General features: G+C 45.6%; 1 protein-coding gene across 5 annotated transcripts in view; it reads right to left on the bottom strand.

The window, feature by feature from the left end:
• The window catches only part of txn2 (thioredoxin 2), a 33,550-nt gene extending 18,854 nt beyond the window's left edge, over nucleotides 1-14,696 (bottom strand). For 4 of the 5 annotated variants that reach the window (XM_033013516.1, XM_033013517.1, XM_033013519.1 and 1 more), the window contains exons 1-2: nucleotides 14,555-14,696; nucleotides 9,978-10,255 (exon numbers count right to left, since the gene is read on the bottom strand). In XM_033013516.1, the coding sequence (XP_032869407.1) occupies nucleotides 9,978-10,255 (278 nt within the window). In that variant the 5' untranslated portion in view covers nucleotides 14,555-14,696. Of the gene's footprint in view, nucleotides 1-9,977; nucleotides 10,256-10,343; nucleotides 10,458-14,554 lie in introns of those variants that run through there. The other variant, XM_033013515.1, reaches the window with a different exon arrangement.
• Nucleotides 14,697-15,198: the final 502 nt, after the last annotated feature.

Here is a 15,198-nt window from a genome sequence, read left to right as displayed (position 1 = left end):
AGCACCATAGGGAAATTCAAATACACTGCATTTACCGGCTTCCCTTTACCCTTCCCGTATGCTGCATTCTCAAAGAACACTAGTAAATTTGCCCAACACAATATCCATTTCATAATACAATGCAGCAAAGTTAATGTGGTTTGACCATTTTCTTAATGTCCTGCCATTACCTTCTTAAAATCATTTCCATTAACAATTTCCTCACTGGCAGATGTTAGGCAACCTGGCCTGTAGTTTCCTGCTTCTGGTTTTCCTCCTTTCATGAAAAGGCATTACATTTGCAGTTTTTAATCCCCTGGGACCTCTCTAGAACCCAGAGAATTTTGATAGACTTTTACACCCATGATGTGCAGCCATCAAGTCCAGGGGACTTGTCAGCCTTTAGCCCCATTCGTCATCGGGGCAGAGCCATACAGAGTGGAAACAAGCTCCTCGGCCTAACTTGCCCACACTGGCCGACATGTTCTAACTACCTATATCCCTCTAAACCTGTCCTATCCATGCATGTGTCTAAATGTCTCTTAAACGTTGCGATAACACCCATCTCAACTACCTCCTCCAGCAGTTTGTTCCATACACCCACCACCCTTTGTGTAAAAAGTGTTATCCCTCAGGTTTCTATTAAATCTTTCTCTCCTCACCTTAACCTATGCCCTCTGTTTCTTGATTCCCCTACTCTGGGCATGAGAATCTGTGTGTCTACACCTCTCATGATTTTGCACATCTCTATAAAGATCATCCTCTTGCGCTCCAAGGAATAGAGTCCCAGCCTGCTCAATCTCTACCCATAGGCCGAGTGCTGGCAACATCCTCAGAAATCATCTCTGCACCCTTTGTAACTTGAGATTTGCCTTATAACATTTCCTCCAAATGGTAGATTATTGGTTCACTCCTTCATAGGCCTTTATACCTGGATCCTTCAACATCTGCTACAAAGCAGTGTTCTCTCCTAGTCAGAGAACACGGATGCAATTATAAAAAGAGCACATCAGCGCCTCTACTTCCTGAGAAAATTACGGAGAGTCGGTATGTCAAGGAGGACTCTCTCTAACTTCTACAGGTGCACAGTAGAGAGCATGCTGACCGGTTGCATCGTGGCTTGGTTCGGCAACTTGAGCGCCCAGGAGCGGAAAAGACTACTAAAAGTAGTAAACACTGCCCAGTCCATCATCGGCTCTGACCTCCCTACCATTGAGGGGATCTATCGCAGTCGCTGCCTCAAAAAGGCTGGCAGCATCATCAAGGACCCACACCATCCTGGCCACACACTCATCTCCCCGCTACCTTCAGGTAGAAGGTACAGGAGCCCGAGGACTGCAAAGACCAGGTTCAGGAATAGCTACTTCCCCACAGCCATCAGGCTATTAAACTCAACTCAAACAAAACTGTGAACATTAATAGACCATTATCTGTACTTTATCTGTTTATTTATTCATGTGTGTATATATTTATATAATGGTGCATGGACACACTGATCTGTTCTGTAATCATGCCTACTATATTCTGTTGCACTGAAGCAAAGCAAGAATCTCATTGTCCTATCTGGGACACATGACAATAAACTCTCTTGACTTGAAAATAATTATTTAGCATCTCTACACTTTCTCCATTCCCATTATTGTTTTCCAGGTCTCATCCTGTAAGGGGCCAACCTTTACTTTAGCTACTATTTTTGCCTATCTGTAGAATCTATTTTGTATTATTATTCCCTAATTTATTTCATGTATTTTTTTGTTATTTATTTTTAGTAATTCTTTGACATTTTCTAAAAAAAATCTTAATCATTGGCCTGCAACTAATATTTGCAACATTTTACACCTTTTTCAATTTTATACCATCCTAACTTTCTTAATTAGCCTTAGAAAGGCACCAAGGTAAATTCATTGCAAGTGAAAACTTGGCAAATAAACTTATTCATTCATTCAAAGTGAATCCTTCTAGTTTAATATGTTGAAACAAGGAACTGAAGATGCTGGTTTGCCCAAAAAGCACACAAAGTACTGGAGTAACTCAGCAGCTCTGGAGAATATGGAGTCTGAAGAAGGGTCCCGACCCAAAACGTCACCGCCAGCAATTTGTGCCCAAGGTTTCCGTGCGGTTCCCGGAGGTTTCTGTCAGTCTCCCTACCTGCTTCCACTACCTGCAACCTCCGGCAACCACCTGCAACCTCCGGGAACCGCACAGAAACCTTGGGTGGGGCGCAAAGTCTCCAGAGGTTTCCGTTCAGGTTTCCTAAGTGGGACAGGGGCATTAGTTGCTCTGTTACTAGAATATACCTTCCTGAAGGTGTTTGATAAAATTCAGCAAGTGTTAGAGTATGCTGATCAACCATTCTGCCTTTTAATCCATTTCCAGAGTCTACCAATGGAGTTGCAGTTATTTTTTGGAAGCGAGCTTTGGCGTGCTTTTCCATACTTGACCGAGTTTGAAATTCTATCATGCTCTTCCCTAGGGGATCCTTTACTGTGAGATGATTAATAAATCCCATTTTATTAATAATACTAGAACACTACAGGAACAGGTCCTTTCGGTTAACAATGTCTGTGCCACACATGGTGCAAAGATAAACTAATCCTATCGGCCTGCTCATAAACTACGTCCCTCCATTTCCTGTGTATCCGTACTGATCTTAAAGCTTCTTCAATGACGCAAACATATCTGCCTCCACCACCACCCCAGTTACTCTGCGTGTTCCGGGCACTCACTACCCTCTGTGTAAAGAAATCTGCCCTGTACATCTCGTTCAAACCCAGCCTCTCTCAGCATGAAGCTATACCCTCTGGTCTTTGCCATTTCCTTGTACCTTCCGACCAGCGATCCCCGCACATTAACACCATCCTACACCCACTAGGAACTTCCATACTGGAAGTTGGACACTTTTATACTGGACAATTCTTACATTTATCGACCCAATTAATCAAGCCAATTAACCTACAAACCTGTACGTCTTTGGAATGTGGGAGGAAACCGAAGATCTCGGAGAAAACCAACGCAGGGGAGAACGTACAAACTCCGTACAGACAGCGCCCGTAGTCGGGATCGAACCCGGGTCTCTGGCGCTGCATTTTATTGCAAGGCAGCAACTCTACCGCTGCGCCACCGTGACCGCCCTCTGGGGGAAAACAAGTTCTGACTACTGTAGATAAGATCAACATTTTATTCATCCCCGGAGAGAAATTGGCCTGCCGACAGTCACAACACTCAAAGTACAAAAAAAAAAACAACTTGAAATTAAAAGTGAAAACAAAATGAAAAAGACAAGCGACTGTTGTCTGGCTGCCGTGTGCACAGCGGCTTCACTGGAACAAATGAACAAAGAAACACAGACTTATCCCCTGGGCAAAGGATTGTAAGCTAGGATTCTAACCCCCCAACCCTCACCAGGTCCCCCTTTGTTCTCCCACCGTCCCTCACGCCAGTTCCCCATTGTTCTTCAGGGTGGTCTCCCCCACGCTGGGCCCCCATTGTCTTCCCCTTTCCCCCCCGGCAGCAATGTGGAAAACCTCTTCTGCATGCTCCCCAAAGCCTCCACATCCTTCCTGTAATGGGACAACAAGGAACTGCACACAATACTCCAAATGCAGCCCAACCAAAGTCTTATGGAGCTAGATCATGACTTCCTGACTATTATATTCAACGGCCCTACCAAGGAAGATGGACACAAAAAGTTGGAGTAATCAGCGGGACTCGACCCTGGGCGTCACCCATTCCTTCTCTCCAGAGATGCTGCCTGTCCCGCTGAGTTACTCCAACTTTTTTGTGTCTATCTTCGGTTTAAACCAGCATCTGGAGTTCCTTCCTATGAAGAACTGTGGAATTCTCTGCCTCAGAGGGCGGTGGAGGCAGGTTCTCTGGATGCTTTCAACAGAGAGCTAGATAGGGCTCTAAAAAATAGCAGAGTCAGAGGATATGGGGAGAAGGCAGGAACGGGGTACTGATTGGGGATGATCAGCCATGATCACATTGAATGGTGGTGCTGGCTCGAAGGGCCAAATGGCCTACTCCTGCACCTATTGTCTATTACAGGCTTACCGTACCATACTTTACCACGCTATCTGGATACCAGTTTATTGGCCAAGTATTAACATACAAGGAATTTGCCTTGGTGGTCCGCAAAATCTAAATATAATAATAAATATAATAATAACTAAATATAACAATAGTTATTATTATTATTTATTATTATTATTATTATTATTATAGTCAGTTATTATAATAGTTGGTTCCTACTGGTGGGGCAGCTTCCATTTGCTTCACATTTTCACACAACAACAAAAAGAATCACTACTTCCTCTGCTTTTCTTCAAACTTCCTGTTTATTCCTCTTAAACAATGTGGCTGCATAGTTTTTTAATTTACAAACAAACATGTAGGAACCACTTGTAATCTGTTATATCAATGCAAAATACCGCCTCTTTCACCTATAAATGCCCTCAGAGGAAAAGATCTCTCGCTGCTCATTCAGTCGAGTGAAACATATTGCGATAGCGCCAGAAAATTGCCCGCTTCCTCGGTACAGCTGGCTATTCAGCTTGAATGGACGTGAACAGCAGCAGTGGCAGAACATTCCAGCCTCCGACATCAACATGTTAACCACTGTTTGCAGGGATAGTTGCCGACATTCCTGAAGGCAGATCTTTATCAAAGATCTTGGGGTTTAGTTTAGTTTAGAGATATAGCATGGAAACAGGCTCTTCAGCCCACCGGGTCCGCACCGACCAGCGATCCCCGCACATCCTACACTATCCTACACCCACTAGGGCCAATTTTCACATTTGCCAAGCCAATTAGCCCACAAATCTGTACCTCTTTGGAGTGTGGGAGGAAGCCGGAGAAAACCCCACGCAGGTCACGGGGGGAACGTACAAACTCCATACAGACAGCACCCGTAGTCGGGATCGAACCCGGGTCTCCGGCGCTGCATTCGCTGTGAGGCGGCAACTCTACCGCCTAATCTATAATTGCTGCGTTTGTGGCTCGAGGGGTTGAACATTCCCGTCATGTCTGAAGCCTGTGGCACGTCTACTCCAGAAATTTGAACTCATAATCTGGGACTGGTGAAGGAATCACCGAGTTTAGAGGTGCCTTCTTTTACGGGAGATGTTAAACAATTCTCCTCCTCAAGTGGGCATAAACCCACGTGTGGCACAGCTACTGCCTTACATCGCGAGAGACCCCGGTTCGATCCTGACTACGGGTGCTTGTCTGTACATTACCCCCGTGACCTTGCGAGCGTTTTCTCCGAGATCTTCCTTCCACACTCCAAAGACGTACAGGTTTGTAGGTCAATTGGTTTGGTATAAATGTAAATTGCCCCTAGCGTGTGTGGGATAGTGTTAGTGTGTTGGGATCGCTGGTCGGTGTGGACTCAGTGGGCCGAAGGGCCTGTTTCCATGCTGCATCTCTAAGCTAAACTAAACAAACAACCCCTGTACTACTTAACAGAGCACAAGTCTTATCCTTGGCACACAGGCCCATCTCATTCCCGAGCAATCACTACATGCACAATCATCTGTACGAAGGAACTGCAGATGCTGTTTAACCGAAGATAAAGACACAAAAAGCTGGAGTGACTCAGCGGGACAGGCAGCATCTCTGGAGAGAAGGAATGGGTGATGTTTCGGGTTGAGACCCTTCTTCAGTCTGTCCCGCTGAGTTACTCTAGCTTTTTGTGTCTATACACAATTACCCGTTCAATACTTGGAAGTTACCTTGTCTACACCAACCCCCGGTTAATATACTTTAAAAAAAAAACATTTCACAGGTCATATGTCATTTTGAGTATCCCAAGGTTTGAAAGATGCTTTATATAAATGTAAATTCTCTTTTACATTCTGAAGAAGGGTTTTGACCCGAAACGTTGCCTATTTCGTTCGCTCCATAAATGCTGCCTCACCCGCTGCGTTTCTCCAGCGTTTTTGTCCACCTTCGATTTTCCAGCATCTGCAGTTCCTTCTTAAACATTTTGTCTACTCCACTGCGAAATCTCCTCAAGGTATGCCTACTTTGAAGAAGTTGTCCTCCGAAGTTGTCCTCCGAAGACAGTTTAACAACCTCCTCTCTCACTGCCCCCCCTCTGTGATTCCCCCTTCCCTCCAACTCCACGACCACATCCTAAACCTAGTCTGAAGAAGGGTTTCAACCCGCAACGTTGCCTATTTCCTTCGCTCCATAGATGGTGCCTTATCCGCTGAGTTTCTCCAGCGTTTTAATCTACCTTCTCTTTTCGCTGTTCAGTTTTAATATCAGTACATTCAAAGCAAATGTCCCTCTCATATTATTACACGTGTTCCTAATTAAAGGGAGAAGCTTCATGGTCGCATTCACTTTACCTCATAAATCATCTGCAGGAAGCAGGGCTTGACTACAAACACAGTGTTTGTGCAGTGTCCATTTCAAACTCGTTGGACCTACACTGCTCATTACAACAAGAAAACCGCACTTCATTCTTTCTTGGAGCCCGAAGTGAAGGTCAATAACAGGTCCAAGGGGTGTATGTGGACGGGTTGTAGAGTCAGAGTCAGAGGCAGCTACTGGGCGAGTCAGGACTCGAGCTTTAAAAACCTGTACAACGTGTGAGCACTCTTCGTTGATGTTATAGTTCATTCAAACAGATGCAAGAGCTTGAAGGAAGCATGTGTCAGAATGTTTCTTTGCAATGTAAGAGAAGAGAGGAAGGTGGTGTTTGTGTGTGCAAAAGCTGGGTCCTGCTTCTTCCCCTGTCAACAGATAATTTGCCTTTATCCGTGCGTGGACATGGATTTAATCGGCTAAGGGACAAGGCAAGGCATGCTCTCCATCAGATTGAAGGATGTGGGGGCAGGGTGGAGGGTAAGACCACAGAACGGTGTATGGGACAGAATATGGGAAGAAGTGAATGACACCAATGGGTGGCATGCCAAGAGTAGTAATTAGTTTTACCAAACCACTGCTCCTCTCCAGCCCCAGTGCTTCTGCCCTGTTGATGTTTCTAAAGGGCCTGTTCCACTTTCGCGACCTCTGCCGAGTTTGCCCTTGACTCATACTCGCAGCATGGTCGTCACGAGGTGATAGGTAGGCCGTGATGCTAGTCGTAGGTACGCGTGGCATCAAGTAGGTCACGCCATTTTTCTAGCCTGATGAAAAATGTCCACGAGCAAAAAAGGGCGTGAATTAGGTCGTGAAAGTGGGACACGCCCTTAAGTCTCTCACACATTATTCTGCACTCCTCAATATCACTTTTAATGTGGGAACAATGATGCGAATCCAGGAAATAGCAGAGGGTGGTACCTTTTAATAAAGGATAAGGGCTCCTATTCTAACTCGGGTGGCCAAAGTTTGTTTCCTTTTCTCTGCACCACAAGAAGCCAAATGAGTTCAGACAAGTTATTTGCCTAGTTCCAGAACTAATTGTCCACAGGAAAAATTCCTTCAACTCACAAGCATGCACTTGCCTGGCAGTCTCAAAGTGACTGCATGGGAAATGGAAAAACAGACATTTAGTTTAGTTTAGAGATGCAGCGCGGAAACAGGCCCTTCGGCCCAACGAGTCCGCACCTACCAGCAATCCCCGCACACTAACGTTATCACACGCATACTCGGGTACAATTTACAATTATACCAAGCCAATGAACCTCCGAACCTGCACGTCTTCGGAGTGTGGGAGCAAATCAGCGATCCCGGAGAAAGAACACACAAACTCTGTACAGACAGCCACCGTAGTCAGGATCGAACCCGGGTCTCCGGCGCTGTAAAGCAGCAACTCTACCGCTGCACCACATTCTTAGCCAAAGTACCCTTTGTGTCAAGCACAGTCAAATTGGGGACAACAAGGTCCTACAAACAGCACTATGAAGAAGGGTTTCCACACGAAACATCACCCATTCCTTCTCTCCAGGGATGCTGCCTGTCCCGCAGGCACTTTATCTGCTGAAGTGATGTTGAACGAGGGATACTTGTCAGAATTTGCCCACTCTTCTTTTCCACTGGATATTACCTGGCTACGTGAGAGGGCAAATGCAGCCTCAGATGCTCAGCTCTGGCTCCATCATCAATGGTAAATATTGGACTATTACTTTAACCTAACCAGGAGAATGCATTTAAATAGGGAAACCTGTCAAGTCCACACCCAGTAGCGAAAGATAGAAAATGTAGGCTGGAGTGAGAAGGAATGGGTGCAATGGGATGATTTAGTGATTGGTGGATATGTGGAACAAGCTGCCAGAGGCAGTAGTTGAGGCTGGTACAATAACAACATTAAAAAAAAAAACACATCAACTAGTACATGGATAGGAAAGGTTCAGAGGGATATGAACAAAATGGAGGCAAAGAGACAAGCTTAGATGGGGGTAGACAAAAATGCTGGAGAAACTCAGCGGGTGAGGCGGCATCTATGGAGCGAAGGAAATAGGTGACGCTTCGGGTCGAGACCCTTCAGACTGAAGTGGGGGTTGGGGGGGGGGCGGGAAGAAGAAAGGAAGAGGTGGAGACTGGGCTAATAGGGTATCTTGGTCATAGAGGTGTTGAGCCAAAGGGTCCGTTTCCATGCTGTACGACAAAATCGTAGCACGGATCAATTGAGCTAAAAGGCTTCTTTCTGACCTGGAATTAGTGTACGTACATAGATGCAACCGCCTGCCAACAACATTGGGATTTACACTGGATGGGATTTTTGGATCACTGGTTGAGCCTCTGCAAAAATAACACATCTAGTTCAGGGCATCAAAGTTCAGAAATAATGTCAAGGCCTCTAATGGGGTGCAGTGATAATCTACAAGAACTATACCAGGGAAAGATTCAAACTCTATCCATCCCTAGCATTCAGTTTATCCATTCCTCTCCCTTAAATTAGAAATGGGAACATTGGCCCATGTATTACTCCTCCCACATCTTTAACAAAGGGGGCAAGCATCTGATGAATTTGATCCTGTTGCCATTTCATCTGGCACCAGTTATCTTAAGCAGAGAACAAAGACCCATTCCCAGTATCACCCAGTAATTGCAACAACATGTGATGTTGTGCAAGACTACTGGAAAGTAAAATAAAACTATTCAAAAGATGGAAAATACCATTTCTGGCATGTCACTACATAAGGCATCAATGTGTCCCACCCTGACGTCCAAGTTTTTGTTTTGGAATGTTCTCCCAGCAACTGGCTAAGAAGCCTCAGGATTGATATGTGTTCTGCATTAAAAGAGTCACTGTATTTTAAAGAGAACAATGCAATAGAACCCTAATCCTAAAATCGACACAAAAAGCTGGAGTAACTCAGCAGGATAGGCAGCATCTCTGGAGAGAAGGAATGGGTGATGTTTCGGGTCGAGACCCTTTTACAGACTGGAGCAAAGTCCCTTTCCCCTGACTCTAATCTGAAGAAGGGTCTCAACCCGAAACGTCACCCATTCCTTTTCTCCAGAGATGCTGCCTGTCCCGCTGAGTTACTCCAGCATTTTGTGTCTATCATGGGCGTAAACTAGCATCTGCAGTTCCTTCCTAGTCAAAGCACTAACCCTGATCCAAATGCAAATGAGTTTGGCTTGGAGCAAGGCTGTGGCTGTGAGAAATCCTTTCTTTCTTTTAAAATCTTTTTATTCTTTTTTTTTCAAAACAAAAACAAGACAACAATAAAATAATGATAAACACAACAATTACATTGATACATAGGGATCAGGGTTACTTTAATAACAGGTATAACCCAAATACGAGTCCAGTGTCAAAATACACATTGAATATAGACCTCCCGGTCTCCATGTAAATATAGTTAAGTGTTTAAAAGAGAACTTGTATATATAAAAACAAAAAGATAAAAAGAAGAAAAAAGAAAAAAAAGGAAAAAAAAAAAAACCTCCCTAAACTAGAAAAAAAAGCAAAACAAAATCTGGCTGCAAAGAATTTCAATGTTTGTCGTCAAGTCCGTTCCATCGTATAAAGGTAAAATAATTATTATAACAGTTGGAGACAGTTCCAACAAAGAATGAAACCAACAGCATTAACTCACCTTGCATGGAAATTCACCACGACTGGTTTGGCACTGTTGATAACTCGGTTAGTGAAGTCTGCTGGGCTCTGTACGTTGAAGGAAACATCACAACTAGGATTTGTACAAAATCTTCTGGCGGTGGCAAGGCTGGCTCGGTTGTGAAAGGGAGGCTCGGTGCCATGCCAGCAAAGGGAGGTCAAGGCTGGAAGGTGTGCTGAGGATGGAGATCGTAGTGGCCAGGTGGCCTGCCGAAGGGTCACTGATAGCAGCCTTCTCAGCAAATGCCTATGTGCCATCTGCAAATGCAAACCACTCGCTTTATGAAGTGCAAAGGCAAATACATTAAAGCAACAGCCTTCAATTAACAAAGTGCAACCAACTCACCTCATTTATAAATACAGGACCAGAAGGTCATGCATAAGCTCCTAAATCATAGGAGCAGAATCAGGCCATTCAACCCATCACATCTAGTCCTTCTTTCAATCCTGGCTGATCTAACTTCACTCCCAACCCCATTCTCCTGCCTTTGACACCTTTGCTAACCAAGAACTTGCCAATCTCTGCTTTAAAAATACCCAATGACTTGGCCCCCTTGGCCACAATGATTGTGACAACGATTCCACGGAGTCACCACCCTCCGATGAAAGAAATTCCTCCTCATCTCCTTTCTAAAGGTACGTCCCTTTTATTCCAAGGTCCTGCTCTCTCCCACTTGTGAAAACACAACCACTCTATCCAGGCCTTTCACTAGTCGGCAAGCTTTAGCCTCTTGAGGTTTATCGAATAATATGATCGATCATGGTTGGTGTTACATATCGGTTGTGCTGCATGGGCAGACCAAGAAAATCTCCTACTGAGCTCTGCACTCACTTAGCTGAGGTTTAAGAGTCAGTTGAGAAAGAAGAGCCAACAACAGCCTCACGGTCGGCATCCTGGGCTCACATGGAAACACAAAATCATCAGGCTTAACTGTGATCAAAATGAAAATAAGATGTTTGCGAGATGAATATTCTACTCGTATTTTTAAGGTCATTGAATGCTTATGAAGGAGAGATCCTGCCGAGGGGGGGGGGGGGGGATAGGACCATCTGGTGAACTTTTGCAACTTTGTCGACGGAAAAACATGGCACCACTTGTGTACTGCCTAGGTGAGGTCTGTTACAGGACTTTACTGGTTGTATGCGCAACAAAGCATTTCACTGTACCTAGGTACAGGTAACAATTAAGTATCATTGAGTTATTGCATTGCTAAAGAGGTAGGAAAAAAGTACAACCAGAGCCATTCAGATCACTCCCATCATACGACCGATATTGTTTAAGGTCAGTCTGAAGATGGGTGCTGACCCAAAATTTCTCTCCACAAATTTCTGTCCGACCCATTGAGTTCCTCCAGCTCTTGGGTGTTTTACTCAAGGTTCCAGCATTTGCAGTTCCTTGTGGTTCCCATATCACTGATATCTACCAGGGCGGGAATGAGATCCAGATCTGGGCCTGTACTCACTCGAGTTTAGAAGAATGAGGGCCTCATTGAAACATACAGAATAGTAAAAGGCTTGGATAGAGTGGATGTGGAGAGGATGTTTCCACTAGTGTGGGAGTCTAGGTCTAGAGGTCATAGCCTCAGAATGAAAGGACATTCTTTTGGGAAGGAGATGAGGAGGAATCTCTTTAGTCAAAGGGAGGTGAATCTGTGAAATTCTTTGCCACAGAAGGCTGGGGAGGCCAAGTCAGTGGATATTGATAAGGCAGAGATAGATAGATTCTTGATTAGTACAGGTGTCAGAGATTATGGGGAAAGGCCAGGAGGGAGAGACAGATCAGCCATGATTGAATGGCAGAGTAGACTCGATGGGCCGAATGGCATAATTCTACTCCTATCCCTTATGACTCGGTGGGCCGAAAGGCCTGTTTCCACACTGTATCTCTAAACTAAATATTTGAGCCTTCAAAGCCATGCACAATTGCAGAGTGGGGAATGCAAAGATTTATCATGCTCTTCAAGAAGACATTTCCCCTCGCCTCAGTCCTAAATGGCCTACATTGTATTTTGAAATTGTAACCCCTGGTTCTATGCTCCTTGGCTAAGGGAAAACATACTTACTGCACTCACTCCTCAAGGCCAGATGCAAATTTTCAGTCGGATCTTCTCTCATTCCACTAAATCTAAAATAATTCAAGCCTAGTCTATGCAATCTCTCCTCACACAGCAAAACTGACATCCATGGAATTATACTACTGAATCCTCATTGCACTCCCTCTATGGCTAGTACATCCTCTTTAGGCAAGGGGACAAAATGAATAACTCCTGGTGAAAAATCATCAAGGCCAGGTGTAATTGCGTAATCTTGTACCAAACATCCTCTAGCATATGTTAACATAACATTTGCCTTGCTGATCACCTGCTCAACCTGAATGTGGACTTCAGTCCCATACACATTATGCAATCCAATACCATTTCAAAGCTATTCCACTTATCTGTTTTGTGTAACAAAGTAGATAATTTCAGATTTTCATACAACATTCCATGTGCCACCTTCTTGCCCACGGGATCAGCTTGTCCATATCTTCTTAAAATCAAGTTTCTCACAATCTTGACTAGATGTGTCATCAGCAAACGTGGAAATTTGACATGGAGAAGGGTCTCGACCCGAAACGTTGCCTATTTCCTTTGCTCCATAGATGCTGTCTCACCCACCGAGTTTCTCCAGCATGTTTATCTACCTTGGAAATTGTATGATTTGTTCTGTACCTTTTCATACCTCTAGTTGCCCTCTCACCCTGACTCGCAGTCTGAAGTGTCCCGACCCGAAACGTCAACTATTCCTTTTCTCCGGAGATGCTGCCCGACCCAGTGAGTTACACCAGGGTTTTGTGACTATCGCTGGAAATTTGACATCCTCAGGCAAATCGTTGATATGGATTGCAAATAGCTTAGGCCCAAGAACAAATCCCTGAAAGGTGTTCGACTTTCATTCCATCATCTCAAAGATGTGTCAATCGTTTAAATGTATACTGTAAATGTATACTCTTAATATATGCAAGTGGCAAATGAGTGCAGTTGGGCATGTGACAATAAGTTGTGGGATAATGGGACTGATGAGGTAGATCACTCTGTTGGGAACTGATATGGATAGGATGGTGGGATGATAGGGGGAAGATAGGATGGGTTGCTTGGCCATTCTTAGTGATTATAAGAATTCATACACAGGCCTCAGAAACATCTCTATTCCCACTCTTTGCTTCCTGATCAATAATGAATTCACGTCAGTGCATTGCCCCCAACTTTATTCCTTAACTTCAGTTCATTTTATTGTCACGTGTACCGAGGTGCAGTGAAAATCTTTAGTTGCTTGCTAGCCAGTCAGCGGAAAGAAAATACATGATCACAATCGAGCCATTCACAGTGTACCAACACATGATAAGGGTATAACGTTCAGTGCAAGGTAAAGCCAGCAAAGTCTGTTCAAAGATAGTCCAATTTTGACACAAAATGCAAGAATAAGAGAGGCAATGGATGACTTTTCAGGTTGAGACCCTTCTTCAGATAGTCTTAAGAAGGGTCTTAACCCAAAATATCGGCCATTCCTTCTTTCCAGAGATGCTACCTGTCCTGCTGAGTTACTCCAGCATTTTATGTTTATCTTCAATGTAACCCAGCTCCTTCCTACCCATCCCGTAATTTGTTGACCAACGTCCTATGTGGAAACTTATCCAGAGCTTTCATAAGATCCAAACATGCAAAGTATCACAATGTCGCTATGCTTTTGTGTTACCAAAGGCACTGATAGAGTGATGATAGAAGGATGATCCCAGGAATGCGTGGGCTAATGATGAGTGTTTGACGGAGTGTACTGGGCCAGTACTTGCTGAAGTTTAGAAGAATGAGGAGGGGGGGGGGGGGACCTCATTGAAACTTACCTAACAGTGAAAGAGTGGATGTGGAGAGGATGTTTCCACTAGTGGGAGAGTCTAGGACCAGAGGTCACAGCCTCAGAATAAAAGGACATAGAAATTAGGTGCAGGAGTAGGCCATTCGGCCCTTCGAGCCTGCACCGCCATTCAATATGATCATGGCTGATCATCCAACTCAGTATCCTGTACCTGCCTTCTCTCCATACCCCCTGATACTTTTAGCCACAAGGGCCACATCTAACTCCCTCTTAAATATAGCCAATGCACTGGCCTCAACTACCTTCTGTGGCAGAGAATTCCAGAGATTCACCACTCTCTGTGTGAAAAATGTTTTTCTCATCTCGGTCCAAAAAGACTTCCCTCTTATCCTTAAACAGTTAAGACGTTCCTTTAGGGAAGAGATAATGAATTTCTTGAATCAGAGGGTGGTGAATGTGTGGAATTCTTTGCCACAGACGGCTGTGGAGGACAAGTCAGTGGATATATTTAAGGCAGAGATTGATAGATTCTGGTTTAGTACCGGTGTCAGGGTTCATGGGGAGAAGGCAGGAGAATGGGGTTAGGAGGGAGAGATAGATTAGCAACGATTAAACGGCGGGTGTAGACTAGTAAGGCCGAATGGCCTGACTGCTCCTATCACTTGTGAACATGAGCCCCTGTGTCTGTCCCCCGGCCCCACTCACCTCGCTCACGCCGCCACAGCTCCGGCCCGACGTCACTTCCTGGAGACCGACTCCCAGGCGCCTCCGCGGCCTCGGCTTTTGGGGGGGACATCGCCGCGCGGCCCCTGGGCCTTCACTGCAGCCGAGGGACCGAGGGGCAGAGTGGCCGCGCCCTTACTCCCCACACCCACACATCCACTTCTGCGGGCCAGTGGAAGCGCAAGAACTCCGCTGAAGCCGGATGGCACGAATGCTGCCGGCGATTTGGTCGCCATATTTGTAAAGGAAAGCGCAGCCGGAAGTGGGCGGGACGCGGAGCCTGTGGGTCACGGGGTGCGTTGTTTGCAGGTGCGACCAAAGATCTTTGGGTATGACCGCGTTGACATTGAACTCCCTGGGCCTTGGCCTTCCCCGCCCCCTCCCCCAACTCACCCCTCCCCCAACTCACCCCTCACCCTCCCCCCCCTCGTCCTCGCTCCCGCTCCCCCAACTCACCCCTCACCCTCCCTCCCCTCCGCCCTCCCCTCTCTCCCCTCCCCCAACTCACCCTCCCCCCCTCCTCCTCCTCCCCTCTCTCCCCTCCCCCAACTCACCCTCCCCCCTCCTCCTCCTCCCCTCTCTCCCCTCCCCAACTCACCCCTCACCCTCCCCCCCTCCTCCTCGCT

Source organism: Amblyraja radiata, chromosome 38 (assembly GCF_010909765.2).
Source record: "Amblyraja radiata isolate CabotCenter1 chromosome 38, sAmbRad1.1.pri, whole genome shotgun sequence".
Taxonomy (NCBI): Eukaryota; Metazoa; Chordata; class Chondrichthyes; order Rajiformes; family Rajidae; genus Amblyraja; species Amblyraja radiata.
Note: the sequence above shows the minus strand (reverse complement) of the source record. Positions and strands in the feature narration are given on the sequence as shown.